This window comes from Oreochromis aureus, linkage group 17 (assembly GCF_013358895.1).
Source record: "Oreochromis aureus strain Israel breed Guangdong linkage group 17, ZZ_aureus, whole genome shotgun sequence".
NCBI lineage: Eukaryota > Metazoa > Chordata > Actinopteri > Cichliformes > Cichlidae > Oreochromis > Oreochromis aureus.
The window spans coordinates 7,044,358-7,071,423 of NC_052958.1; the positions used below are offsets into that span (position 1 = coordinate 7,044,358).

At 40.7% G+C, this 27,066-nt stretch overlaps 2 protein-coding genes across 7 annotated transcripts in view; both read right to left on the bottom strand.

Moving 5' to 3' along the window:
• tnnt2e (troponin T2e, cardiac) overlaps nucleotides 1-4,428 on the bottom strand; it is a 19,817-nt gene extending 15,389 nt beyond the window's left edge. Inside the window, exon 1 of the mRNA XM_031750558.2 lies at nucleotides 4,339-4,428. The gene's annotated coding sequence lies outside the window, so the exon portion shown is untranslated. The remainder of the gene's footprint in view (nucleotides 1-4,338) is intronic.
• Nucleotides 4,429-6,008: 1,580 nt separating this feature from the next.
• cald1a (caldesmon 1a) overlaps nucleotides 6,009-27,066 on the bottom strand; it is a 64,193-nt gene continuing 43,135 nt past the window's right edge. For 5 of the 6 annotated variants that reach the window (XM_031750628.2, XM_039600735.1, XM_031750631.2 and 2 more), the window contains 10 exons: nucleotides 25,410-25,513; nucleotides 22,648-22,915; nucleotides 20,490-20,627; nucleotides 15,709-15,752; nucleotides 15,423-15,498; nucleotides 13,776-13,916; nucleotides 13,496-13,591; nucleotides 11,962-12,030; nucleotides 10,387-10,423; nucleotides 6,009-7,595 (listed from right to left, as the gene is read on the bottom strand). In XM_031750628.2, the coding sequence (XP_031606488.1) occupies nucleotides 7,582-7,595; nucleotides 10,387-10,423; nucleotides 11,962-12,030; nucleotides 13,496-13,591; nucleotides 13,776-13,916; nucleotides 15,423-15,498; nucleotides 15,709-15,752; nucleotides 20,490-20,627; nucleotides 22,648-22,915; nucleotides 25,410-25,513 (987 nt within the window). In that variant the 3' untranslated portion in view covers nucleotides 6,009-7,581. Of the gene's footprint in view, nucleotides 7,596-10,386; nucleotides 10,424-11,588; nucleotides 11,641-11,961; nucleotides 12,031-13,495; nucleotides 13,592-13,775; nucleotides 13,917-15,422; nucleotides 15,499-15,708; nucleotides 15,753-20,489; nucleotides 20,628-22,647; nucleotides 22,916-25,409; nucleotides 25,514-27,066 lie in introns of all 6 variants that reach the window. The other variant, XR_005608787.1, reaches the window with a different exon arrangement.

Genomic DNA, 27,066 nt, shown 5'->3' on the forward strand with positions numbered 1-27,066 from the left:
AGTGATGAAGCCCATGAATTCACTAAGAAAACGGTTACTGAGGTCATAAATCAAATGAAAAGTGGGCTAATTTCTCATGAGCTTCTTTACAATCTGACTTCTCTTTGGAACCACAGAAGTTCCCCCTCAATGGCCATTAGAATAAATGCAAGTCTAAGGCACTTCTGCATTGTTTTCACATTTTATACCTGGAAACTATATATGGTTTAAAATCTAAATTCCATCCCATTGCATTGTGGGTAATCTATGATGCAGTGTAGAGTGATGTAATAAAGACTCATTGCAGTTCTGTGAAAATTAATACATCTTTAGCAGCATTAACTTGAAGTAATAATTTTCTGTATGACTTTATCAGTCATTGAGGATTTTTTTTACAAACTCCTTTCCAATATTACTTCAGTTAATTGAGATTTGCAGGCATTTGTTTGTGCACAGCTCTGTTAAAGCCCTGCCACAGGATGTCAGCTGGGTTGAAGTCTAGACTGGGCAATTGCAGCACCTTGAATCTTTTCTTTTTCACCCATTCTGTTGTAGATTTGCTGCTGTGCTTGGAATAACTGTCCTGTCATATGACCTAATTTTGGCCAAGCTTCAGCTGTTGGTCAGATGACCTCAGATTTGACTCTAGAATATTTTGGTATACAGAGGAGTTCATTGTTAACTCAGTGACCGCAAAGAGCCCACGTCTTGTGGGTACAAAACTGGCCCAAATCATCACCCCTCAACCACCGTGCTTGACACTTGGTATAAAATGCCTTTGCTAATATGCTGTGTTTGGTTTTCACCAAACGTGGTGCTGTGCATTATGACCAACCATCTTCACTTCGATCTCATATGTCCAAAGGATATTGGTCCAGACGCCTTGTGGTTTGTTCAGGTGCACCTTTGGAAACCTAAGTCATGCTGCCATGTTCTTTCCTTTAGAGAGAAGATTGTACTGTCTAATTGTACTGCCATGAACTTTAATATTTAACATGCTAACGGAGGTCTTTAGAGTGACTGATGACCAATTAATCAAGTTAGACGCACATACAGTTAAGCCCATAATTATTCATACCCCTGGCAAATTTTGACTTAAAGTTACTTTTATTCAACTAGCAAGTTATTTTTTGACTGGAAATGACACAGGCGTCTCACAAAAGATAATAAGATGATGTACAAGACGCATCATTGTGGAAAAAACAGCCATTTCTCAGCTTTTATTTACATTTGAGCAAAAAGTATCATGTCCAGAATTATTCATACCCTTTACAAACTGTCACAGTCTCTGGGAAAATCCAAAGTATCATACCATTCCAAATAGTCAAAGCTGTTCTAAAGCATCCTAATTACCCTGATTAATTGGAAATAGCTGTTTTGATCAACTCAACAGGTGAAAAACAGCAGCTCTCTGCTGGTGGTCTCTGGACATTCATGGCTAAGACAAAGGAACTCAGTGAGGACCTGCAGCTGTGCATTGTGGCTGCTCACAAGTGAGGAATGGGCTACAAGGCCATATCCAAATGTTTTCAAGTTCCAGTGGCTACAGTGTAAAGTATTATTAAAAAAATACAAGATGTTCCGCACTGTGGAAAATCTCAGAGGGTACGTTGTCGGAAAACCAAAAGTGAAACCTGTGTTGGCCAGGAGAATAGTGAGAGGGTGAAAAAAATGAATCCAAGGATCACCACCAAGGCCATTCTGGTGAATCTGGGCTCTGCTGGTGGCAATGTCTCAAGGCAGACAGTCCAACGGACACTGTTGCATGTTCCACGGATGCAGACCAAGGAAAATTGGCGCCACTTCTCCAGGCACTTCTAAGGCATGCCAAAGCTCATTTGGCCTTTGCAAATGCTCATCTGGACAAAGAAGAAGGTTTCTGGTCTTCAGTGTTATGGTCAGATGAAACAAAAAAATTGTTATTTGGTCACAATGATGTTGCCTTCATTTGGCATAAAAAACCTGGAGAAGCCTTCAACCCAAAGAACACCATCCCCACTGTCAAACATGGTGGTGGGAACCTAATGCTTTTGGGTGTGTTTTTAGCCAATGGACCAGGGAACCTAATCACAGTAAACAGCACCATGAAAAAGAGCAATACATGAAGATTCTCAACATCAGGCAGTCTGCAGAAAAACTTGGCCTTGGGAACCAGTGGACATTTTAGCACGACAATGACCCAAAACATACAGCAAATGGCGTGGAATAAGAAATGGTTAGCAGACAACAACATTAACGTTTTGCAGTGGCCTAGCCAGAGTCCTGACTTGAATCCAATTGAGAATCTGTGGAGGGAGCTAAAGATCAGGGTGATGGCAAGAAGACCCTCCAACCTGAAAGATTTGGAGCTCATTGCTAAAGATGAATGGGCAAAATGCTGTGGAGACATGCAAAAGCTGGTCTGCAATTATAGGAGAGCGTTTGATTGCTGTAATAGCCAATAAAGGCTTTATGGTCAGATGACCTTCTATTGATTATTGAGAAGGGTATGAATAATTCTGGACATGATACTTTTGCTAAAATATAAATAAAACCTGAGAAATATTTTTTTTTTCCACAATGATGCCTCTTGTACATCGTCTTATTATCTTTGGGGTCCACACGCCTGTGTCATTTCTGCTCAAAAAGAACTTACTTGTTGAACAAAAGTAACTTTAAGTCAAAATTCATGCTAGGAGTATGAATAATTATGGGCTTAACTGTAGCTGCTTCTTACCCTCTTAATTCCTATGGAAGCAGTAAGGATGAACATAATTTTTCACAGAACTGTATCCAGCACCTGAAAACTTTCTGTTTCACAACTTTATATATAATCAGATCATAGGTCAAGACATCTCAAGCCCCTCTCTTTTAATTTTTCATCGTTTCTTTCACAGGAATAGGATATGGTTTTGTAAATACCTCCCTCTGTAAAAACACAACCTTTATTTTGATAAAGAGCACAAACAAAAGTATTTCTGATGTCTTTATCTGTTTCTCATGGAGGTCCTTCGTGAAAGTAATCATTGGTGTATCCCTTTGAAATCAGAAAAAGGTACCTAACATTAAGAAAATGAAATCATACATAGAGTAATATTCACATCCAGAGGAACACGGTCGATCCAACTTCTGTAACAACACAATCAAAATGTCTGGAGTCAAGGTCATGCTGCTCAGAGGAAGGGATTCAATGAGGTTCTTTATATGTAACAGTTACATGTCGGAAATATGGTTGCGCAGAGCACCTCCTGGGGCCGTGTTTTTTTCCACATGCTTATAAATCACCGAACCGTAAACGCCAATGTCAGTGGGTCAGAATAGAAGGACCGAGGGTCTATTTATAAGAATAACAGAGCAAGCTTTTGAACAGGTGTTGAACAGCTCCTCCAGACAATGGGCTTGGCTCACCTCGCGCATACTCACAGTAAATCAATGAGCTGTGACTCGGGCTATTTTTGCCATTGCAGTTTGGTCAGCTGATTGTTTGGGGAAACATTTTCACAATACCTCTGGGGAGACTCTCTTGCTTTTTAAAGTCATATTTGGTAACAGATATTTGTTCTCATGCACACGTTGAATGGATGATGAAATAAAATTAGCTCCACATCCCCAGTTCCACCCTCGCTCCCACTGCCTGGCTGCTGTCCTGACCAGCTGCACATTCAATCTCTGCACGCCATATTTACACCTTCTGTATATGGTTACTGCCCCAAATGCATGCTTCTGTTTAAATTCTGCTACATATGTGCTCAAATTCACACATCGCGGCGCCTGTGGAGGCCCCAGTGTGGTTACTTGTGGCACTAAACTCGGCAGCTGACGTCAAAGGGCCAATGTAAAGGAAGAAAAAGTGAGCGAGACCAAGAAAGGTAGAGAAAGCTGAAATGAAAGAAGGCCATCTGGTTGAAGAATAACACTAACTGGAAACCCAGAAAGAATTCACAATGTATGAGAGCTGTCATGGCCGGGTATTAAATGTGTATTTGCTTTAATGAATGCGGTCAGTCCCCGTCTGGCTGAAACTGTGGAACAACAGAGAGTCTGACAGCGGCAAGAATGTTGCGGGTGCTGGTTTCAGCATTAGGCAGCATTAAGTCAAAGCCCAAAGCATGCAACCAACTCCACAGTCTCAGGGGCAAGCTTAGCACCTTCCATAGCGCCACATGCACAGTTTGGATCAGAATACAGAAAAAAAAGAAGAAGTCATCATAAAAATGCCCAGGCCAGTTTGATCCATTACATATCACTACACATGAGTAACAGGTAATCGTTTGATCATGCTGATGGGTTTTACGTATCTAACTCAGGAGCGCTTTAATTGCAATTATTGGCCTTTTTGCCGTCATGCACCCTGAGATGGTGGCCATGCTCAACTCTTACCTCCTATATATTCCTTGAAGAAAAAATGGGATTAGCCACAAGTACTGGTCTTATTCTTCAGCTGCCAGACAAAGACAAGTTCAATCATCCGCCTCCCAACCCACAGTGCACACTTAATACAGCCCTGTTTGTCATGTGACCACATATCTTTTCAATGACTGGTCAGGATGGTCAGTTCTATTGTTGGAGGCAGACAGATGAGTTATACCTGGACAGACATGCTGCCTTTGAGTGCTCACCGTAATCCGCTACACATGAAGGGAGAAATTGGAAATACTTTTCACTTTAGAGTCATTTTAAAGAGGGCTGTCAGAACGTCATGGTTTTTGTTCCTTCAGAGAAATGACACCACAAAGCTGTGCTCTGCTGGAGTGGAAGTACAATTGCCTTCAAACTTGTACCTCCAGTTACATCTCAGCCAAATAATTTCATACACATCATTCATTTAAGAGCACGATAATTCACTATTATTCAATATTTCTGAAGAAAATGACTGAAATGACCTTTTATTTTGGACACCTGAACTAATATCTTCCAATATTCAACTTGTAGTTTTACAATGCAGAAGAACTACGAAGCAGCATGTTGGAAACATGTTTTTGCGATTTTGACCACCGTCAAACTCATTATATTCAACTTTTTCCAAGATTGCCTATTATATATTAATTTTAGGACAGAATTTCTAGGCATAGCCAGGTGGAGGTGATGAGAGGAGAATGACCAGACTTCCCCGAGCTGATGGGAATTTGGCATAAATAACATGAAACCATGGACCTTTTATTAATACCCTTTCATTCTGAAAGCAAAACAGGGTCTAACCTAGTACTAGGAAGTTACTAGATCAGGGGTGGACAACTCCAGGTCTCGAGAGCCGCTGTCCTGCAGGTTTTAGATGTGTCCTTGATTTAACACAGCTGATTCAAATGGCTAAATGACCTCCTCAACATGTCTTGAAGTTCTCCAGAGGCCTGGTAATGAACTAATCATTTGATTCAGGTGTATTGACCCAGGGTGATATCTAAAACCTGCAGGACACCGGCCCTTGAGGCCTGGAGTTGCCCACCCTGTACTAGATCAATCCTTTTGTAAGTACTAGCAAAGCATGGATCCATCCAGTGGTGGTGGTGTCATGGCGTGAGGGTATTTTCTTGGGCTGTTTCGTACCAATTAAATTCAATTACATTTTATTTATGTAGTGCCAAATCACAACAGTTGAGGCTGTTTATATTGTAAAGACCCTAAAATAATAGAGATAAAACCCCCAACAATCAGATTACCTCCTGTGAGCAAGTACTTGGCAAGAGTGGGGCGGAAGAAATTATATTATATATGGTTATAACACCAGATATTGTTGCTGACCATGTCTGTGCCTTTATGACCAATTTACTACCAAGCCAGTGATGGCTGCTTCCAGCAGGACATTGCACCTTGTCACAAAGCTCACATCATCTCAAACTGGTTCCTTGAACATAACAATGAGTTCACTGTACTCAAATGGCCTCCACTCTCTTCAGATCTTTGGAGCACCATCAGGATGTGGTGGAATGAGAGATTCAGAATACAAGAAACGAAGGCAGTTGTGAAGGGAAACTGCAGTCCAGCCTGGTACTACTATAGAGAAGCATCTGGTGATTGTATTCAGTGAAGTTGTGAAAGGAAACTCAACAATGTGGAATACCTCAATGTATTTATTGCTGTTGTTGAGTCAAGGTTACAATGTTCAACACATTCCTCCGCTTGGAAACTGCCTGCTTGTATGACATTTGGAGAGAGACTACAGATCGTGTATTCTGCATAGGCTTAGCGCTACACAAGAAACAAGTGTCTGGTTAAACATGGAAATTTTAAAAATGGACACAAGGCTGTAGAAAACAAAACAAAACACAACATTATGAAACCATTACATTAAAAAAAAATACAAAAACGTCACATTTTATCATGCTTAAAAATATTTTGGTCCAGCTCCCCTGCTCTTTTCAGGAGCCATGGAATGTGATTGTCAGATTGTTGAGCAGTAACATCGATCAATTTAATGCCCTGACAAACAGTTCATATTCTTATAAGCTTGTGCTGCGCGAAAACGTGAAAAATCACAAGTCTCAAAATCATGCTGAGCTGCTAGGAGGCTTTAAAGTACTGTACCTCGGCTGTCCTAAATGCTGTCATTGCAATCATAAGGCCAGAAGTTTTACATAGTGGTAAATATGCTTGTTACTATGACCTTGCTATATGTTTAGGCACCCTGATTTTACTTTGTATGCCCTCAATATGTAAAGTATTGCTGAGCATAAGAGTGTGCATAGAGGCAAAAAAGAAGTTAAAGGCAGATTAAAAAAAAACATGTCCTACATTATAAAACTTTAAGGCAGCAAAAGCACCACGTGCAACTGCTTTAAGGGGAATGTCTGAAGATGTTTTAAAGTGTTCGAAAGCTAGAAAGAACTAAAAAAAAACATTAAAACATAAATTAAAAAAGAAATGACATGAAAGGATAATAAATGTCAAAATGGCCTTCTGAATATCCAACACTCCTATCACCTTCAAAATTAACTGCCTGTTGGTGAATGAATAAAAAAAAAAAGCAAAAAATACCTTTTGTTATGAGTATACAGATGTTATATATGATACTGTATGATAGGTCATAGTCAAAACATCACATGTGCTAGCATATATTACTCAGACCATTGCTGCACTATTGGTAAGACAATAAAAGTGAAATCAGCTAAACTCTAGAAGTGCTTATATTTCTATCCTGAACAGGTGAACGTTGAATAATATAGCATTGTGTGAAGCTTTTGCTTTAAATATAAATAAAAAAAGAGAGAGATGGAAAATATTCTGAGGGAGAGAAGTGATATCACCCATCTCTTTGGAATGTGGAAACTTTTAAACTCATCCACTCAGCACGGAGTACGAGACATAAATCTTAATTCTATTAGTTTTTTTGTTTTCCTGGCAGGATTTTATAAAGTAGTAATTTAAAATGTCCAAATTTCACAGCATTTTGTTGTTATCATACTTTTTTTTTTTAGAAAGCAGAAATTATTGTGCAAAGGCACTATACGTGGTAAGCCTATAACAATATGCTGATGCTGTTTCGGTACAGTGCTCGGACAGTGTCTGTCCTGTCCCTGCGTGCTCTTGGGGGTCCCTCCTGGGGGTGTTGTATTTGGTTCTTAAGGAAAAGTCAAAGAAGAGTCTTGGATTGTCGTGGTCCCCAGCTTTAGTGGCTCCTTCAAGACATTAGTGTCCCATACCTATCGAAAGACACAAAAACGAGTACATCAGTGGCCCGACTCAAAGTCCATATACCCACACAGGTCTGTGTTAAACCAAGCAGTGAGGTGTTTAAATTTGTCTACACAAGTCTGAGTTTATTGGACTTGTTTCGACTTCAAAACAAGGAGTCAGAATAGTTTTGCTAATTTTCCATATGGTACTGTGGAAAAGTCTTGAGTCACCACTCTTGTCTTTATATTTTGATTCCAAGGAGCAAGACTTTGGTGAAATATTGTTGGTTTTGAGCAGTAGTTCTTCAAGTTTCCTAAGGGTCTTTTAAATTTTTTTAAAAGACCACCCCTTGTACCAGAGAAATTTATTTTTTTGTTTGTTAAGCTACCTAACGCTGACCTATGAATCATTTAAGTTAAAAAAAAGGCACTGAACTAAATGGAATAACAGACAGCTTAGCAAAGAACCAATTTTAAAGAGTAAGTCATGCCCTTAAGAAACAGGAAACAATCCAAGCAAAGACCTGACGCAGGATCTGAAAGATGGCCTTTCAATTAATCCATCTACTGATCACTAATATCAGAAATGCTCCCAGTGGAAGGAAGTTATGTCAAGTTATGACACAGAGGTACTTCAAGTTACATGAGAACTGGTCTCAAAATCAGTGGCAAGTGAACTTATGGAGTGATGATTACAAATTATATTTTTGGTTCACGTCGTCATCAAAATATATATCAACAGCAGCAAGTACACACTCATCTGTAATAAGTTGGGGCTGCATTTCAGCCAGTGGTGTTGGGATCTTGTCAAAATTTAGGGGATTATAAATGCAGCAAAAACCATCCATCATGCAACAGAATGAGGAAAGTGTCTCATTGGCAAGAGCTTCTTTTTTCACTGTGATAATGATGCCAAACACACTCTCAGTCCAGTACAAACATATCGGGACAGAAAAACACACACCAGAAAACTATCAGTCATGGATTGGCCTCCCCAGAGCCCAGATCTCAACATTATTGACACAATGTGGGATTGTCTTGACGGAAAACGATGCAAAAGGCAGTAAACATCCACAGAAGAGCTTTGAATGTCCCCTCAAGAAGCCTGAAGAAATACTCCTTAAGAAATACTCAAAGAGATGACAAAAACGCTGCCTAAGAGTACAGGTTGTGTTGAAGAATAATGGTGACTTTCAAACTCATGAGGATTGTACACAATCTGTTTTTGCCTTATATACTGTACTTTAATGTTTCAATAAATCACTGCACTTATTTTCCATTTTTCTATCAAAATATAAAGAAATGTGGGGCGGCTTGAGATTTTTGCATAGTATTGTATTTCTAGGAACAGGATTGTTATTGTACTAATTTTTCAATTCAACTTTTCATTTAACACCATCATCGGGTCAAAACGTTCAGTTTCTCCAGTTAACCATCAAATTATTGCAATGTTTTTTTTATTATTGCAATCATGCTAACAGGTTTACTGACACTACTGTTTGGCTCAAAGCGTTGTTGTTTTTAAGCACTTAGTAAGTACTTATTTTTGTTCCCTGTTTCATAGTTCAATCCAACACCTAAAACAAGCAACATAATAATATTAACAGGGGTCCTAATGCCATTCAAGACCCTTGGTTGCTTCTGATTTAATAAAAAGTAGAATAAAAGCAATTCTTTGTGATTATTTCTGCATTGTTGAAGGACAGCAGATAAGTTGTGCACCCTGATTCATAAACTGCTACACTCAGTAAGCATTGAATTCTACCTATTTTCAAGTGTCTACATAATTTTGGAAACTCTCCAAGCATGTGGAGAGCGGGTGGGCTGTAAACTTCCACGCTGTCCACGCTGGTGTCAGATGTCTGTACGGTGTGACAGCCAACTCCTAGTAAGAAATAAAAAAAAAAGAAAAAAAAAAGAAGAAACAAATCCTTTCTCATCCTCTGAGTCAGACTGCTATGGTGTGCTAATCTCGAACATACCAGTTATTAATGTGACAAACCGTCTTGGCAGGAATGCTGCTTGTAACGCTGCCCGGGTCTAAGCAACAGACGTGGACGTGTGCATGAGTGGAAAAGCTGAAAGGTCTGAGTGGTGTCAAGAAGGCTGCTGAAAGCATTCATAAAGGTGAAATTGGTTACGTGTGCGTGTGTGTGTGCTCCGAACAAACACCACATTACGCTGACATGTGTGGAATCTCTCAAGGCCAAAAGCTCTCTTCTGCCTGAGGAGGAGGTGGAGGAGGAGGCTGTGCTCGGATCAGATTTTAAAATAGCAAACAATGTATGGGTAAGTGGCATCCTAAAGCAGCGTCGGAGCCAAACAAAAGGCCAAACCGCAAACCGAAATACTGCACGGCAGCCTGTGGGAGGACCAGTTATGCGCTTTGGAACACACGGTGTTGTGTAAGTCAAAGCGCAGGTGAGGTCATGCCTCTAATCTCGACAAAAATTAAAATGCTTAAGTGCTTAGACATGTATCCAAACAAACACAAGTGGAAAAGTTTGCTGCTGGGAGAGTCAAGCGAAGGATCACGAACACGTGAATTTCTGTCGCTCCTGGCTTGTTACAAAAAGCTCCTGACTGTACACAATGAGATAATCGATGTCCTCGTCCTTTAGTCGACTGTCTAACTTCATTTCCACATTTCCACCTCAACTAAAGGATTAAGTGTGTACCCCTGTGGATTGAGGAAATCCCCCAGTCTTTTCAATTACACAAATGAAGAAAGCACACAAAGTGGCCCAGCTCAGAATGAGCCAGTGAAGTTGAACTCTTCAGAGCGGCCGTATGCATGCCTGTGCGTGGAAAAACTCACCATTAGCAACTGATTTGCTCTCCCCTCTGCCTGCCACCTGGAAAACATGAAGACAAGACATTAATGAGCCAGCGAAGATGCAGAAACACTTCCACTTGCACCTCGCCCACGGATTCTTGCGCCTATCCCACCCGCGTCTTCTGTCTTCCCTGACGTCATGGCATAGCACATTACCTAATGACAACTCTCTAACCACCACTTTTCCTGTACAGGGCCCTTTTTTTTTCACATCAGCGCAGACCACCGCCTGGTGTCCTCCAGCCCCACTACTCACTTGCAGACCACAGCCTTCGGCCTGCGCTGTAGCTACTGCCTGTGGCAACACAAGGCTGCCAGATAAGAAGGAAAGGAGAGTTTATAGAAAAATGAGTGGTTGTGTTGGATATGCAGCCTTTTTTCCCATTTCTGCTAAGCAGAGTTTAAATTTACACACAGACATTCGATAAAACAGATCATTCCCATCAGCTTTTAGTCAAACATGTTTGAAAATCGGAGGCGATAACAGTGATTCACAGCGGTTGAGCTGCCGCTGCACACCCCAGTGAGGCGTCTCTCCTGTAAAGAATGCTGTAAACAGTTCCTCCATTAGGGCAATAAAAAGTAAAGTGAAGCTGAGCTGGCTCGAGAGCGGTGATTTGTGGCTGTCAGAAGGAGCAGTGGTGATGTGATGCAGCCATTTGTGAAAATTTTAAAGCCTGCAGTTGGACAACGGGCACACTTTTTGTTATTTTTGTAAATTTACGATGTTAATTTGATGTAATCTTCCGGATTTTGTTGGGTTGGCTTTAACAACCTATGGATGTTAATGGAGGCAACAGTGTAACCTTTCTTTAAACTGACTTTATTAAAGGCTTTGCTGATTAAGTCCACTTTGTGTGTGTTATTTTACAGCAATTGAAAAGATTTCTATTTCTTTCTAGTTTTTTTCTTTTTTCAGAAAGCGCCTCAAAGTGACTGCTCGCCAAAATAAAAGCCTCTAAAAACACTGAAGGTCAAGGAGATACAAAAAGTGACGTACACGTTAGATCACAAATCTATAACTTTGGACTGAAACTCGAAAATGTCCAACCACAGCCAAAAAAACAAAACAAAACACACACAAAAAGTCAGTGCAAAGCAGTGTGGGCTCATTCAGTTATAAGCGCTTTGGGAAAAAAAAAAAAAAAAGACACAAAAAACATGTAGAATAGTTTCTCTTTTACCTCTCCAGGCTTATTCCAGATTTACCGGTGAGGTCAACTAGCTATCAGAGTTCTTTAAAAACAAAAAACACATAAAAGTGATTGTTACTCTCAGTAATGCCACACAGGGTCGAAACATCATGAGATTATTCTAATATTTCTACTTTACTTCATCTCTTTAACAAAATGCTCTCTTTGATTGACAACGACAGGAAACTGGAGCAAAAAAAATAAAAAAAATATGGAGAGCCGTCCAAGACCGCAAACTGTTTTGGCAGAGTCAAAACTCCATTCTGGACTTCCTCCAGTACGTGGAGCACTCATCTGGATCTTTCCCTATACAAATCTCACTTCATGTTAAGCGAGTAAATGGGCTGATATTAATGACATCTACCTTGGCCGGAGAGGCGCCTTTGTTTTCCCATAGACTCCTCTTGTTGGTGACGTCAACAGGCTTCAGGTCCTGTCAGGGGGAGAGTCAGAAAGCAACGCATTATCAGTGCGTGCTCTGCATTTGGAGGTCTGATTGAAAATGTTCATCGTGTGGCAGCATTGGCGGTGTACCTAAGATGTAGGCAGGACGGAAAGAGTGCAGAGAATGACAGATACGATCAAGCGGAGAGGGGTTTGTGTGGAGGAAAAAGCGCTCACACGGTGAGCAGTAGTCTGAGGCAATCCAAGTAAAACTCGAGAAAGACGTCTTAATGCTGTCACGTTGGACATAAAGTTATGTGCAGTGAAAGCTTCCCCTGCTCTATTTTAACAATATTAGCACACAGCATAATGCTTCAGCATGAATATTTGGATAAAGTCATAGCTTTAAATGTTTCTATACACTTGAGAAGGACAGGACAAAAAGCTCAATCTTTGTCTGCAAGCAAACACTGCAACAGGTTTAGCATCAAATGCTTGAAAACGATGCCACGTCTACACTGTCCACACGCACTATATCTGGAAATTACAGCTGCGAGAGCAGCAAGCTCACACACGTCATAATTCATTTTTATTTGAGGCCACCAGGTGGAGTCAGAGAGAGGATACAGCCTGCGTCCAACTGACCTGCTTCACTGCATCGTTTGAAAGTGATCATAAAACATGTCCTACACAGAGCATGAGCAGCAGTAAATATGACACAGGCATAAAAACACAGCGGGGCTGAAGCAGGAGAGGGAATGCTGCACATTATTACTAGTCACTCTCACTGTTATGTGGAGGGTCCGCCACATTAAGAGCCGTTTCGAGCCAACTGGTCTAACGTGGGAGCAGCAGCGATGTCGGATAACTGCCCATACACCTGTTTTGTTTCACAAGGATGGCCTCAGAGAACCTTCAACAGCACTTCACACTCCCAGTGAAGTGGGAGGGTGTAGAGGCCACAGTGGGATTTGGCCTTGGTTGACAGTTAAAGAAAAACCCACCAGCTGTCATTGGATTCTGGGTCAACTTGTTAAATCGTGACTGGTGTACAGTTCAGTTCAATTTTATTTATATAACGTGAAATCATAATAACAGTCACCTCAAGGTGCTTTATAGTGTAAGGTAAAGAGTCTGTAATAACAGAGAGAAAACCCCAACTATCAAACGACCGCCTACGAGCAAGCACTTGGTGACAGTGGGAAGGAAAAACTCCTTTTTAACAGGAAGAAACCAGGCTCAGGGGTGGCTCTCTGACAGAGACCAGTAACATGACTCTGGGCCAACCAAGCACCACCCACTTCAAAATAAGAGCCAAGAAAAACAAAATACAAAAAAGAAAAACAAAACAAACTTTGGCAGAAGAATGACTACTTGTGTTTTCCATGACAACTTTATGAGATTTAAAAGATGACCCTAACCCTAATGCAGGCCACTACCTTCATGTGCTCTGGTTCTGGACTTTGCTCTGAGGTGAGTGTTAAATGCACTGTGCTCATACGGTGTTGACCTACCACTGGCCTTCCTCCTGATGTCTTGCTGCCCTCTGGGGTTTTATTCAGCCAGTCGTTGATGCGGCCCGCTACGCCTGTCTTTATCACAGCTGCTTCCTGTTTGGACAATGTCAAAGGTCAGCCAAGCCTGGTCATCACTGGCAACGGGGCAGAGCAGGAAGGACCAGTGAACTGGGCTCTTTCCTGTCTGTCTGTCCTTCTCTCGCTCATACACACAGAAAGTTTCAAACACTTTCTAACATCCTGCACCACCTTTACTTTTTTCTTTTTTTCTTTTTACCTTGAATGTGCTCCCGCCGCTTCCAGGCGAGCTGAACACGTTGCCTTTCTCCCACATGCTCTTGATGTTTCGTATGCTGTCGGTGACCATGGGCAGATCAACGGCTCCGGAGCGAGGGGATCGTGACTCCTTGTTCTCTCTCTGAGGAGACAGAAATCTGGGTTTTAAGCTGCGATAAAAGTTCAGGAAAAAAAGCATAAATACCAACAACTCAATGCAATGTCTTTGTTATGTCTTGGCTAAGTTGGGGAGTCAAAGTAGAATGTTGTGCTCGGGAGTGGCACTTTTGGTTTAATGATAATAATATTTCCAAAATAGTAATGTTATATAATAGATGATAGAAAACAATGTAACAAAGTAAAATACTGTTTATATTTATCTGTGTGTGTGACCTTGGTCCTGTTATAGACCAGTGCAGGCACATTTTAGTCAAGCAAATTAAAAATCTTACGGAATGAAATATTACTTTTTCTACATAGTTGCTTTTGACAAATATTGGATATTTGCACTAGAGATGCACAGATCAATCAGTGACTGGCATGTGCAATGTGCGTGCAGCAATGATGTTGTTTTGATTGGTTCAACATATCTATTTATGTACAGATAAATTATTGAGCCATAGCACAAACCTCTGCTGTGCAATGATGTGTTTTAACTTTGTGATGCTCAGAGCTTGTAAGATTTAGTCAAGTTAAAACTGAGGGTTATCTTCCAATTTACACACAGTATAAAAACTTCAGTGAGGGTTTGAGCTGTCACTTGAGAAAGCATCATGCCAAAAACAAAAGAAATCAGTTTAGACTTGAGAAAAACAATTGCTGCTGCTCACAAAGCAAATGCTGGATATAAAAAGTTATCACAGTGTTTCCAAGTGTTGAGAACTGGAGTGAGAAATATCATCAAGAAATTCAAACAGAGCCACACAGAGCAAGGCTGGCAGAGGTAGGCAGTGAAAGATTTCAAAGACTCTGAAAAGAAAACTAGTGAAAAATGTGTCTAAAGACCCCAGAACAACTGCCAAGGCACTAGAGACACAAGAGAATGACTTAACCAAGTCGGGAATTGTGATGTCAAAGAAGACAATCACTAGAGCCTCGCACAGGGAATGGCGGTGAGTCTGCAGACCTTCAAACCAGGCTGAAGTATCCTAAGGACAACCTCGAGAATGATTAGGTATACTAGAAGTCCGTCACCTGAGATGAAACTAGAGCTCTTTGGTTATACAGATTCTGGTTATGTTTGGAGATAGACAACCCAAAGAACACCGTCCCCACAGTTAAACATGGTGGTGGGAGTATTATGCTTTGGGGATGCTTCAGTGTGTCTGGAACTGGGAATCTTATCAAGGTGGAAGGAATGATGAAGAAACAACAACACAAAACATACATCACTCCTCCAGAAGACTAAAGTGAACATACTGACTGGCCAGCTTAAGGCCAGGACTTGAATCCCATTCAAAAAATCTGTGCCAGAAGACCATCAAATCTGGAGGAGCTTGAGAGATTCGCCAAAGAAGAATGGGCTGGGATGGCACAGGAGATGTGCGTGAAACTTGTTGAAAATGACAATAAACAACTCCATCCATCCATCCATCCATCCATCCATCCATCCATCCATCCATGTTTTCAAAGCTGATGCAGAGCTAACCTGAGCAGCTGAGGTGTACTGCTCCAGCCTGTTGTCTATCTTGGACACCACAGGACAATGAGACGTCTTCATTGTGCTGCTGGGCAGAAGCAAGAAATTAACACACAGTGCATGAAAAATCTAAATGCTCTGAAAAAGATGTATACATCACATGCAGTTTGGGCTTTACGTCCTACACTACAGACACTCGGGTCTAGCTCTTGTATTGTTCATATTCAGCAATAACAGGACTGCTTAAAAAGCGTTGTTAGTAGAGGTCAACATGACTAAAAAAGATGACGCTTACCTTTTCTGTGCTGACTTGTTTAGAAACTCGGCTCTCTCCTCAATCTGTAAAGAAAGGTTAGAAAGGCTGTGAGTTATAAATATTGCATCAGAATTGCTCTGCTGCATGCAGTACATCTCTACCACACTTCAGATATTTATTACAGCATCCCTGCTGCTGATTCAAGTGCATCAATCCCTTTATTACCGTTAATATGAACTCATTTCTGACTTCAACATGTAAACACGCCTAGTTCTAAACAGTCACTAAGCTTTGATGATTAATAACATAAAGGGGATCTGTTAACCTTGTGTGCAGCTTCAGATTTTGGTTTTCTGGACTCCACCAAAGACATAGTTCATAATAATCCTCATTTGTTTTAAATTGAGGTTGCTGTGACACCTAAGACCATCTCAGCTCACTTTCCCGCCACTTTAAGCTGACTTCCCTTTGCCTTCCCCTGCAAACAGATAATTTGAACAGAAGGTGGGTGGAGCTGCTATGCTTGCAGCCAGAGCTGTGTGCCCGAGATGATCATATTATATCTGATATCTGTTCTCATTGACAGCTTACAGATCCAAGAATAAAGCAGTCTGAGCCCTGAGCTTCTGCCATACAGGGGTTACTTCTGCTCAATATTTGAAACTTTGACCGTGTTTATGAACATCCATCATGGTAAGAGTATATACCGCAGACAAAAAATAGGTCCCCTTTATGCACTTAACTTTATTTCCTATACTCACTTTGCAGGCTGTACTTTTAAATACTAAATATCTCATTATTATCTTCCTTCATACGTAATATAATTTGGCTTCTCTTGAGCAGCACCAAGACACTGTTCCCTCTATGTGCAAAATGCTCTGAAAGACATGCACACACACGCACACACAGTCAGAAACTGACCCCCACCCCACAGCAAATGCTTTGCTCTCTCTGCCTTTAGTCTGTGGGAATCTCTGAGGATTGTTTATGATCAACGGCACAAAAGGCTAAAAGAGAGGGCAGCACATGCGTTCCTTAGATGCACACATACACACACAAAAACACAAAACCCTATAATAGGGACAAAAGAAGAAACAGCAGAAAAAAAGGCCCTTTCCCCCTCTCTCTATGAAGAAGGCCATTGCACTCGACTGCTACCGAATGTGGGAGTTCCCAAAAATACTCCCTGACAGGAAATTCCCCATTCTCAGACGCATTTTAAAGAGCCGTAGCCATCCGAATGCAGTTACAGTAATCCTGTTAACCCTAATCGCTTTCCTGCATATCCCTGCTGCCCGTCCTTCATTTCGTCCCTCTGTCCTTTTCCGCCACAGAACACTGAGCTTTATCTACAATACAGAGCGGGGTTATGCTGGTTTACTGCTGATAACATGAAGGCGAGCTCTCGGGACTGAGAGTTCCACTGGGAGCTGATTCCTGATAGTGAGGCAGTCTTTTTTTTTTTACGTTTTACTGTAACAGGAGCCACCAAATGGCAGCTGTCAAACAAAAAGCACCTAATAGCAAAAAGAAATGAGGGGAGTAAAGTGTGTGTCCTCAATGGCATGCATGTCATTTTGATATATGAAACAGCCTTTGGACAGGTTCAACAAAAACCAAAGGGGCATGAAATTCTCTCTGCACATAAATCAAGCAAGAATTTGCTCCAATTCATGTGAGCCAATATAGAGAAAAACAGATCTGCTGTTGTCTGTTGTCTTTATGTAGCAAAAGGTATTTCAGCATGAAATAGATTAGAGTTGCTTTTCATGCTCTATCTTCTTCACAGTTATGGGATTATTACGCCCATATTTTGTGCTTCTATAATAAAAAAAGGTTAAAACTTAAACTTCTGTGGTTTTACGTTCCTTTATAGTCAGGGATAGTGGAGACAGTCCAGGGATTTAGTGCCTATATGGTATATACCCGACCTACTGGACTTTTGGGTTGTCCATTTTCTTAAATTAACAATGAGTTACTTAGTTTTTTGTGAAATACATCAGCTAGCTCCCAAGTATATGAGCCTTCTAAGTTTAAAATTAGCCCACATTTAAGTACCAAAAACTTCCCTGAATCGCTGCTTGTTAAAATGACCCCTATATTATAACCTGCTTACAATCCAAAAACATTTTCATGACAGATCTGCTTGCTATCAAACTCATCTTAAAACTACACACAAACAAGCCATTTTAAGTTTTGAGCGACAGGTAGATGCTGTTTTGTCTTTATTGATATCCTTTTGTACTAATCGCATTAAGGAGCTAGCTTTTCAGGTACTTACGAGACAGTGAGTACCTTTTGTTGTAAGCGTGTTTCCTGCTAGCAAAAATTAGCTAGCTAGACAGTACTATTCAGATGTCTTGCAATAACTGAATAACTGAAACGAAATTCATATTGGCTATTACAATCAATAAACATCAAAATACATGGCATTAAATAAATGCTAAAGACGCTATGTGTCTGCAAATGTTTGTTAAGGCAACATTCATATTAGCTATACGATTTTAATTTAATTTATGGAGCTTCCAGACCCCTCGTTTTTTGTATTATTTCATCTGTTGCGAAAACACACAAATTAACTCAAAGCAAAACACAGCGCCATAACTGTTCATATGTTCCGTGTACGTGAAGAACGCAACAGATAGATATGCACTCAAACAAACACAGTCATGAAGAAACACTTGTACGTACAGTGAACATGACGACAAAGTAAAGCTTTGTCTGTGAAGGGAGTGAAGGGGGCATGAGAATTACTGTTTACAAAGTGACCACAATTAAAAGAAGTGCCTGGGTCTAGTACAATCAGAGCTCACACACCATTAGAGCCAAACCTCTAGTCTAGAGTCTCACTGGGATGGGTCAGATGAATATTACAGCTAACTGTCACTAATTAGATTTTCTCCACTGGCTAAAAAATCCCCCTAGATTTTGTGTGTGTGGGAGTTGGCTTTTGGCAAAACTGAAAACATTTATTCACATTTGAGTTGATTAAACGTTCCTTTGCAGTGACAAACATTTATCTTTAGATAAGGCGGCGGGGAGGGTTGGGGGGTAAACTTTTCTTCGTGCATTTCTCGAGAAAGGTTTAGATTTAGACAGTTTTAAAAAAACAAGTTACAGTTTGATTATTGCATCTCTCGCTCTGGTTTTATGAAATCCCCTCCTTTATCTCAGTTAGATAACACTTGTGCAGATGCCAGTCACCTGGCGGTTAATCTCTCCAAATATTTGAATGTTCAGAGTAGGCTTTGCTGCACAGGATAGATGGCGTTTGCAGGTTTGCAGGAAAGCTTTTACGGAATTCTGCTGACGACTGCACTGGACCCAGTGCAAAGTGCAGTTTAGTACAGCACGCAAATGCTATAAAGTTGTTTTAAGCCTTAAACTGAATTAAGTGTTCAACCCCTGTTCACGACACTACATTGTCAAATAGCTTTGGACTCAAATGCTGGTTTGATTGTTAGCTTTGATCCCACTTGCAATGTAGCAAAATATCAGTGGTTGCCCAATGAATTATTTTCTTTCATGTTGCAGGTAGTTGCTATGACTGCATTGTTGCCTGGAGGTTGAGCAAGAAATACCCTCAAATTCTGACTCAACCTGACTGCAATCACTTTGAGACAAAATGGTGAAGGTTTGCAAATAATTGCCATCTATTTTATAAATTGAAGCAGGCAGCCAGCATGTTGAAATCAATTTGAGTCAATTTTTACTGATGAGCACAACTCGTCTGTGACATGTCTCTTTGCAATACTCTGCTCGACTGGTTGCTAACTGGTTGTGAATCACATTTAATTGGCAACTTAACCCCACTGAATCACAAAATAATAGCAGACTGATTGCAGACTGACTACGTCTTGTTGCCTTTTGATCAGTAAAGTTTCTTAGAAGACGAAACCTGACTGTGAGTGGTTGTTGACCTGGTCCCTGTCTTTAAAGCAGCCATTTTAAAGGCAGCAAGATCAAGTTGATTGTTCATGGTCGCAAAAATTTAGCCTGATAGTTTTAGATGAATTGCGTGCTTTTACTCACTTTTCCAATTCAAAAACACAAGCACAAATATGTCAGTTAATAGTGTGATTGTCTGCTTAACCAAAGCTACAAGTGTTAGCGTGGTCAGTATAGTGTGTTCATACATAGTGTGGGGGCCTGTCAGGGATGTAAAGATTAGCTTAGCATTACAACACTTAATTTTCCAAACTTTTTTGCACGTTTTATTTGAGTTAAGGATGAAAGATATACATTTTTAAACTAATTTACCTTTGAATGATTAGCGTTTACATCATCATACTTGCAAAACCAGGACTAATAAGCACTTTACTGCAGTTCAGCTTATCCTTACAGGTCAACAATACATCATTTATTCAGCCGTTAAGAGCAAATGTTTTAGTCCCATTTTAAGATGCTGATTTTAAAACAGCTCACATGGATTTAACCCTTTTTTTTTTTTTTTAAAAACTGCAGTATCCAAGAAGACATAAGCATGACTACTGTGAGCAATACATTGCACAAAAATATCAGCTGTAAGAAAAATTATAGAAATTAAAACTCAAATGCAAATTTGTCATTTTTTTATTTGAAGGTTCAGTTAACTATATAGTTTAAAAAAAATCTGGCAAATATTTCATGGTTCAGGCTTTACTGGAATAAAAGTCAGCCAGGAACTGCATTTTCATACAACAAACAAAGTTTGCCTGTTCAGCCTGCTGAATGATCTTTGTATTTTGGTTTCTGTTGCTGCTTCTATTTCTATCCTAACCCATATGCGCAGTACCAGAATGGAAAAGCTGAGGTGAGAAGTCAAAAATGGTTGGACTGACCTTCAGAGAGGATCCTCGAGGGCTGAGACACTTAAATGGTTTGCCCTCTCCATCCATAGTGTCATCCACCTTCTGTCTCTTCTCAGCCGCCTCTGCTCTCCTCCTTTCGATCTCCTCTTTCATCTTCCTCTTCTCCTCCTGAGAAAGAGATGGCAGGCATTTCTGAGTGACTCTGACAGGGAACACGTTGGTCAATTTAATTACAGCAGTCCTGCCAGGTAATGGTAACTTGTGTCTGCTAGCTGCTTGTATCGACTCTAACTAAATGGAAACGTACTTATCCTGCCACAGGCTATCACATGATAAAGAAAATCTCTCTGGCAGTTGACGATCAAAAATGCAGCCGACTCAGACACTTTCTAACTGATTTACTCATTTTATCAAATGAAGCAGGTCAGTCGCGAATTCAATTACTCTGAGTAAATTCTTATTTACAGCCATCGGCTGCCTCGGGAGAAAAAAGGCATTTTGAAAAGCCTGATACAGCAGACTATCAAGAGTTAAAAAAAAGAAAGAAAAAAGTATGAATCATTTGTACAGTATTCAGAAGAGGGCTGGTGCTTGGCAGTATATCAGCCCTCTCCGGCAGCCTTGTCTTGGTTAATTAGTCTCTCTGTATCTCTGGGCCATCTTTTAATTACAAACCAAAAGGCCTCATTAACATCACACAAGAGGAGAAGAACAGGGGCAGATAGCGAGAGATGGGCCGCCACGTTCGGAGCCAAGATCAACAAAGAAGACCAGTCAGGGTAATAGTGAGAATGTAGGGGCCTCGGCGCGAGCTGGCTGCGAGCGAAAATGAGCGACGCGTTTCGGTACGGCGGGGGAACACGAAGGAAAGCAGAGGTTATCGCGTCTGAGATACGCAAGGACGAGGATGTTGTAAGAAGAGGAAACGGAGGAATGACATATGTGAGTTACAAGCCGGGACCCAAATAGGTTGAGTCGCGATAACGGAGACGTATGGCGAGATAATGTCACAGCGGTGCAAGTGTGAGAGAGAGTGATGCATGGGTTTCTGCTCATACAGGTGCAAAGGGATGAATCAACATGGTGCAGAGCATGAGAAAATGGAAAAGACTGCAGTGACGGTTGTTGACTTCGTTCTCACTGATGTCTGCATTTGAAATTTGATTGTTGCAACAGCTGTGTGGACAGGCAATAAAAACCATTCAAGTCCATTCTTCTTCCGATTGTTTTGGGGGTTTTTTGGTTTCGATTCATCGCTGTTGGCCCGGTCAGAGGTTTAAGCACACACGGTGTGTTATTGTTGCAGAATGACTCATTTGCAAGAGATGTGCCATTCTAGAGACTTGCTATCCCCAACTACAGCCCCTCCTTTTATTTTATTATAACAATAATGGGAACAGACACAACACTGTGTGTGCAGGAGCTTACAAATATCTCAGCAGGTGTTTCACCTGGACTCAACAAGATCCAAATTAGAAAGCAAGCTTTTTTTCTTGGGCTACAAAACTGGATAACAGGTAAACATACAGTACAGGGTTGTGTAGCTTTTTCGAGCTTTTTCAAGTTTACAGATAAAAGGACAGCTTCATGGATATATCGGAGACTCGGATAAGCCACTTGCATAGAAATGTGGCTTAATCCAAAGTTGAATGGGCAAAAAAACTAAACAAAAGAACAATATTAAAGAAGGAAAAGATGACTGAAAATCAGAATTGTGTGATAATTCAGTCATAATAGAGAGAAAACAGGACAGCAACATCTTAGCGTCTAAGAACAATTGGTGGTAGCCCAGAGATTGATTTGGGTTTTTTTTAACATTTATCACAGTTAATTGCCCAATTATCACAAGAAGAGACTGATAGCAACTTATTGCTCTTATTGATGTACCAAAGTCGCTTTGAAGACAACAACTGACTGCAGGTGGTCGGAGACCTGGTCCCTATCTTTGAAACATCAATTTCGAATGCAACCAGTTCATAACATCATTGCACATGCACAATAATTTTGCTCATTCCAGTCTCCCTCCGATTGTAAGATGACACTCAGACTTGCGTCCATCGGCCACTTGCCTGAAGCTCAGACTTTTCTAACATCATGATTTTTTTTTTTTAAACTAAACATTTACATAGAGATGGGATAAAACAGAGTAAAAACAGCTTAAAAGTTAGGTGAAAAAAACCCCATCCACCTCCTCTTTGGCTTTCCTTTCTGCCTCTTCCTGCTTCCTCTGCCTCTCCTCCTCCTCCAGCACCTTTCTCCTCTCCTCCCTCTTCCTTTTCAGCTCCTCCAGCTCAGCTTCGGCCTCCTGCTGCTTCTGCCTCATCCTCTCAAACTCCTCGCTCTCCGCGTCATCGCGACGCCGCTTCAGCTCCTCCAGCTTGCGCTCCGCCTCCAGGCGGGCGTCCTCGTCCGGGTCATCACCCGCAGAAGGCTCGGGGGAGCGCACGCTGCCGCGGCTGGGAAGGACACACAGAAACACGGGTCAGCACACGGGTCGGAACGGAAAGCTTTGCCTTTTCCTCCAGGTATTCAAATGCACACCAGAAGAATATGTTGCCTTCATGGAATCCACACAACAAACAAATGCAATCACGTTTGCAAAGATAAAGTTACAGGCGGCATCAAGTTTCGTTCCAGTGTTTCAACCTGAGAACTCACTGCAGGTGACCCGTGACAGAAAAACACGGCCACTCTGCCAGCTGAACAAAAACAACGTGTTTTTCTTGAAAGTCTGAATGAGATTTGCTTTTCAATTATGTTTTAGAAGCCTCGGGCTACATGTCTATACTTTCACACCAGCCTGTGCAATAAATGATAAATGTCAGCCTCATACATAACTTCCTGTCTGATAAAACAAATTTCCTTTAAAATGCAGTACATAATGTTGTTTATCAACAGACTGTTGTCCTCTCCTCGCACTCGGTCACAATGAGCTTTGGTTATTTGTAGTTTGATCTTTTCAGCTGACCTTTGGGTCTGGTATATTAAGTTACTGCAGTACTTTTCCACAAGTGGACAAGAGTAGAGTCACTGATATATCAGCATACTCTTGTAGCTATTCCAAAAATAAATTAGTGTGCAAAGGTCTTGAGCTATCCCTCAATTCTTCATAAAAATCAAACTTGTGCAGAAATAAGTCCAGCAATTTGCTGAAATGTGCAAACACACATGGAAATACAATATATAAGGCACAATCAGAGTTTGTGGAATTCTAATGAACTTGAAAGTCAATATTCGGTATGACCACCTTAATTCTTTAACACAGCCTGAACTCGCTTCTCATTTCTTTAAGTAGTCTTCAGGAATAGTTCTCCAGGCTGTTTGAAGGACACCCAAAGCTCTTCTTTGGACGTTTACTGCCTTTTGTTCCATTTTCTGCTGATTTGATCCACACTGGTTCAGTAATGTTGAGGTCAAGGGTCTGGGGATGCCAATCCATGACTGATGTTGTTCCACTGTGTTTGTGTTTTTAAAATCCAGGCTTTTACTACACTGACAATGTGTTTGTGATTATTGTCACACTAAAAACTGAAGCAGTTGCCAATCACGTTTCCAGTTAGTATTCCATGCTGGATCTGATGTACTTTCTGAGTTTACGATTCCCTCTATTTTGAAAAGATCCCCAACACCACTGGCTGAAATGGAGAGGCAAGTCCTCCACCGTGCTTCACAGATGGCTGTAGACTCACTGTTGTAGTTCCCTCTTGAGTCGTTTTGAAATAAATATATCAAATTTGGATTCATTACTCCATAGAATCTGTCCCCCATCATTAGGAATGGCTTCTTAACAGCAACCCTTCCACTGAAACCATTTCTGCTGAGCCTTCAGTGAACAGTAGATTAATCAGCTAAAGGTCCAGATGCATTTCTCAGGTCCTATGCCATGTATTTCCAGGATTTTTCCTATTTCTTAAGGACATGAGTTTCACATACTATTTATCTGAAACAGAATTTTAGGCCTGTCACTTCTTTTGTCCTCGACTTCTGAGTTTGCTCAGAATTTTTAAGAACACACTTTACATTGAGCTATACCAAGTTTTTGAAACTTAAAATAGCTGTTTAGATTAAAAATGCCATTTCATGTCTGTTAGACTGTGTTCTTTGCTTTCTTTTGCAGATTCAACTAAAGATCTGGGAACAAATGTTGCTTGCTAGCAATAAAGTACCTTAAGATAAATTTATTTGTTATGTGTAGACACAACACTGACTCATCTCTGGAGTTAGGTGTCTTTTTTATGCTTGAATGAGTCACAGGTAAACATTAAGTAGCTTAACAAAAACATTCCTCTGAAAATGGTCGAGTGCACGGACTGAAAAGTGTGAAAAACAGCCAATGTCCAAAGAAAAAGTCTGAAAGACCTTTATAAATGCCCGAAGAATTGCTGCTCAAATAATACAAGTAAATGAAGAAAAGAGAAATGAGTGGCGGCTCAGGACTTATGCACAGCTCTGTAGCTCAGTGATTTTTTATATTTAGCCTTTTTTTGTAAGAAAGATTAGATAAGCGCAGCTGCTATTAGTCAGATTCATTAAGTCTGTGTGTTTTATTCAGGCATACAGGTTTCATTTATGAATTAGTCACCTGTTGTTTCAGAATAAAGGGATCATTATCTTTTTTAGTAGGACTTAAATAACCATTATCAGATAGGTGACAAAATATTGAACTGAAAATGGGAAAATATTAGCCTAATTTGTGTTCGTCTGTAGTAAAAAACAGAACATTTGCAGAGTTAGACGACACAAACTATCTTCACATTTTTGCAACAGTGTAAATACAAATTGCATTCTGGTCTTCTTTCTGATTTTTCACAAATTAGAGAGCGTCAAACTGTCACATGAATCTGAGCGATACTGCTGACAGCTCAGGCGCTTGAATAATTCACAGGACTGGGCTATCCCCAGTTTGGCCTTGGGGTGACAACAAGACAGTGTGTGCTTTTGTTGCTGTACCTGGTGGTCCTCTCAGGTTTCCTGTGCTGTTTGGGAGGCGCCTCCTCATGCAGCCCTCCGTTGTGCTTCCTCTGATCCTCCCTCTCCTCTCTGGGCTCATTCACCTAAAGCCCCCCCACACACAAGCAGACACAGAAAGAGAGATAGAGTGATACTGAACAACAAAGGTAGGCAGAAAGGTGCGTAGAGTGAAGTGTGATTGGATTCAATCATGTGACATCACATGATATCCCATAAGAGAAAGAGACCACGCCCAAATAAAATAACACAGAACATCACATCACACTACGTCCACTCCAGAATTACTGTTGACAAAGGATTATCTAACATGTGATCACACTGGGAGTGTCTCCAGCTGGGTATTTCCTTTGTCCACTTGCTGTCCATAATCAGCAACATAATTAAAGTCTTATATGTGATGATTACTATTTCTGTAATAAGTACATATCCGATCAAATTTTGAAGACCATGGGATATATTATGAATGTAATACAAATTATGAGTCTTTACTGAGAAAGCGCTATAAACGTTCTTATTCTTGCACTGACACCATTTCAATATAAAATGCTGACGTAATCAGTTAAAATGCTTTTCCCTATCTTTTTTCATAGCCATCCATCTGTCTATGTTGAAGTGGTGGATCCACATTAAAACACAGCCAAAGTTTCAGGTAATGTCCAGGTAACCCCTAATAGGCAAGTTCAAACCCTCTGTTTTCAATCAGAAGGAACTGGCCTCAGTTACACAGGCTGGTTGGCAACTGGTTGGCAACTGCCAGACATTAGGGAAAATGTATATTCTTCCACCAGTTAATGAGGGGTTATTGGAGGTTGCTTGCTGTCGCTTGATGAAAGTGGTTGTAAAGAACTATACGATGCAGCAGCAAAAACTGAAAGGCGACTGCAGCGGTCACCCACAGTTTGCATGGAAGACACCAACTTGTTCCACACACTCGCCAACTTTTGTACTGAAGCAGCGACGAGTGCAGCCTAAACCACAAACAGAAATAAATAAATAAATACTAAACGCTGTGCTTTTGAAATGTGTTTTTTTTTCAGTGTGAAAGCACAATTTTTACTTTTAAGAAGGACAGTCGTACATTTGAGTTTTAACTGCAAAAATTGGTGACTGTTTGCAGACAAGCTGGTGTCTTACATTAAAACTACTGGTGAGTGAAACAATCTGCTGGTAGTGATGGAATACGGCCTAAAGGAGCTTGTTCCAGACACTGGATTAACTAAGGGACAACACCAGTGCCCTGTACAAGATAAATACAGGGCACCAAAAACACAAACAAAGGGTTTATTTCAATCCTCAATGGTCTTAAACTTTTGACAGATATCGAAAGATGACCTGATGCCTCAGTGAGTTGCTGAAGTGGAGCCAGTGTAATGTGATGTGTTGTTGCACTCATAGCTGAGGTGGGAGACATGCAGAAAAAAAATGTGACCACTCTGTGGAGCATAGCATTAACCTTTTGAAAAGCCTGACCACACGGCTGGAAACAGCACCTCATCAAACGCAGACCTGTCATCACCAGTTTGCAAATGTTGCAAACCATGCTAGACGGCACGAGGTGTCCGGGTGATTTCAGTGTCATAAATCAACACGTCAACAAGACGGGCTCATCGAGAGGTTTAACATGTAAACATTTCTG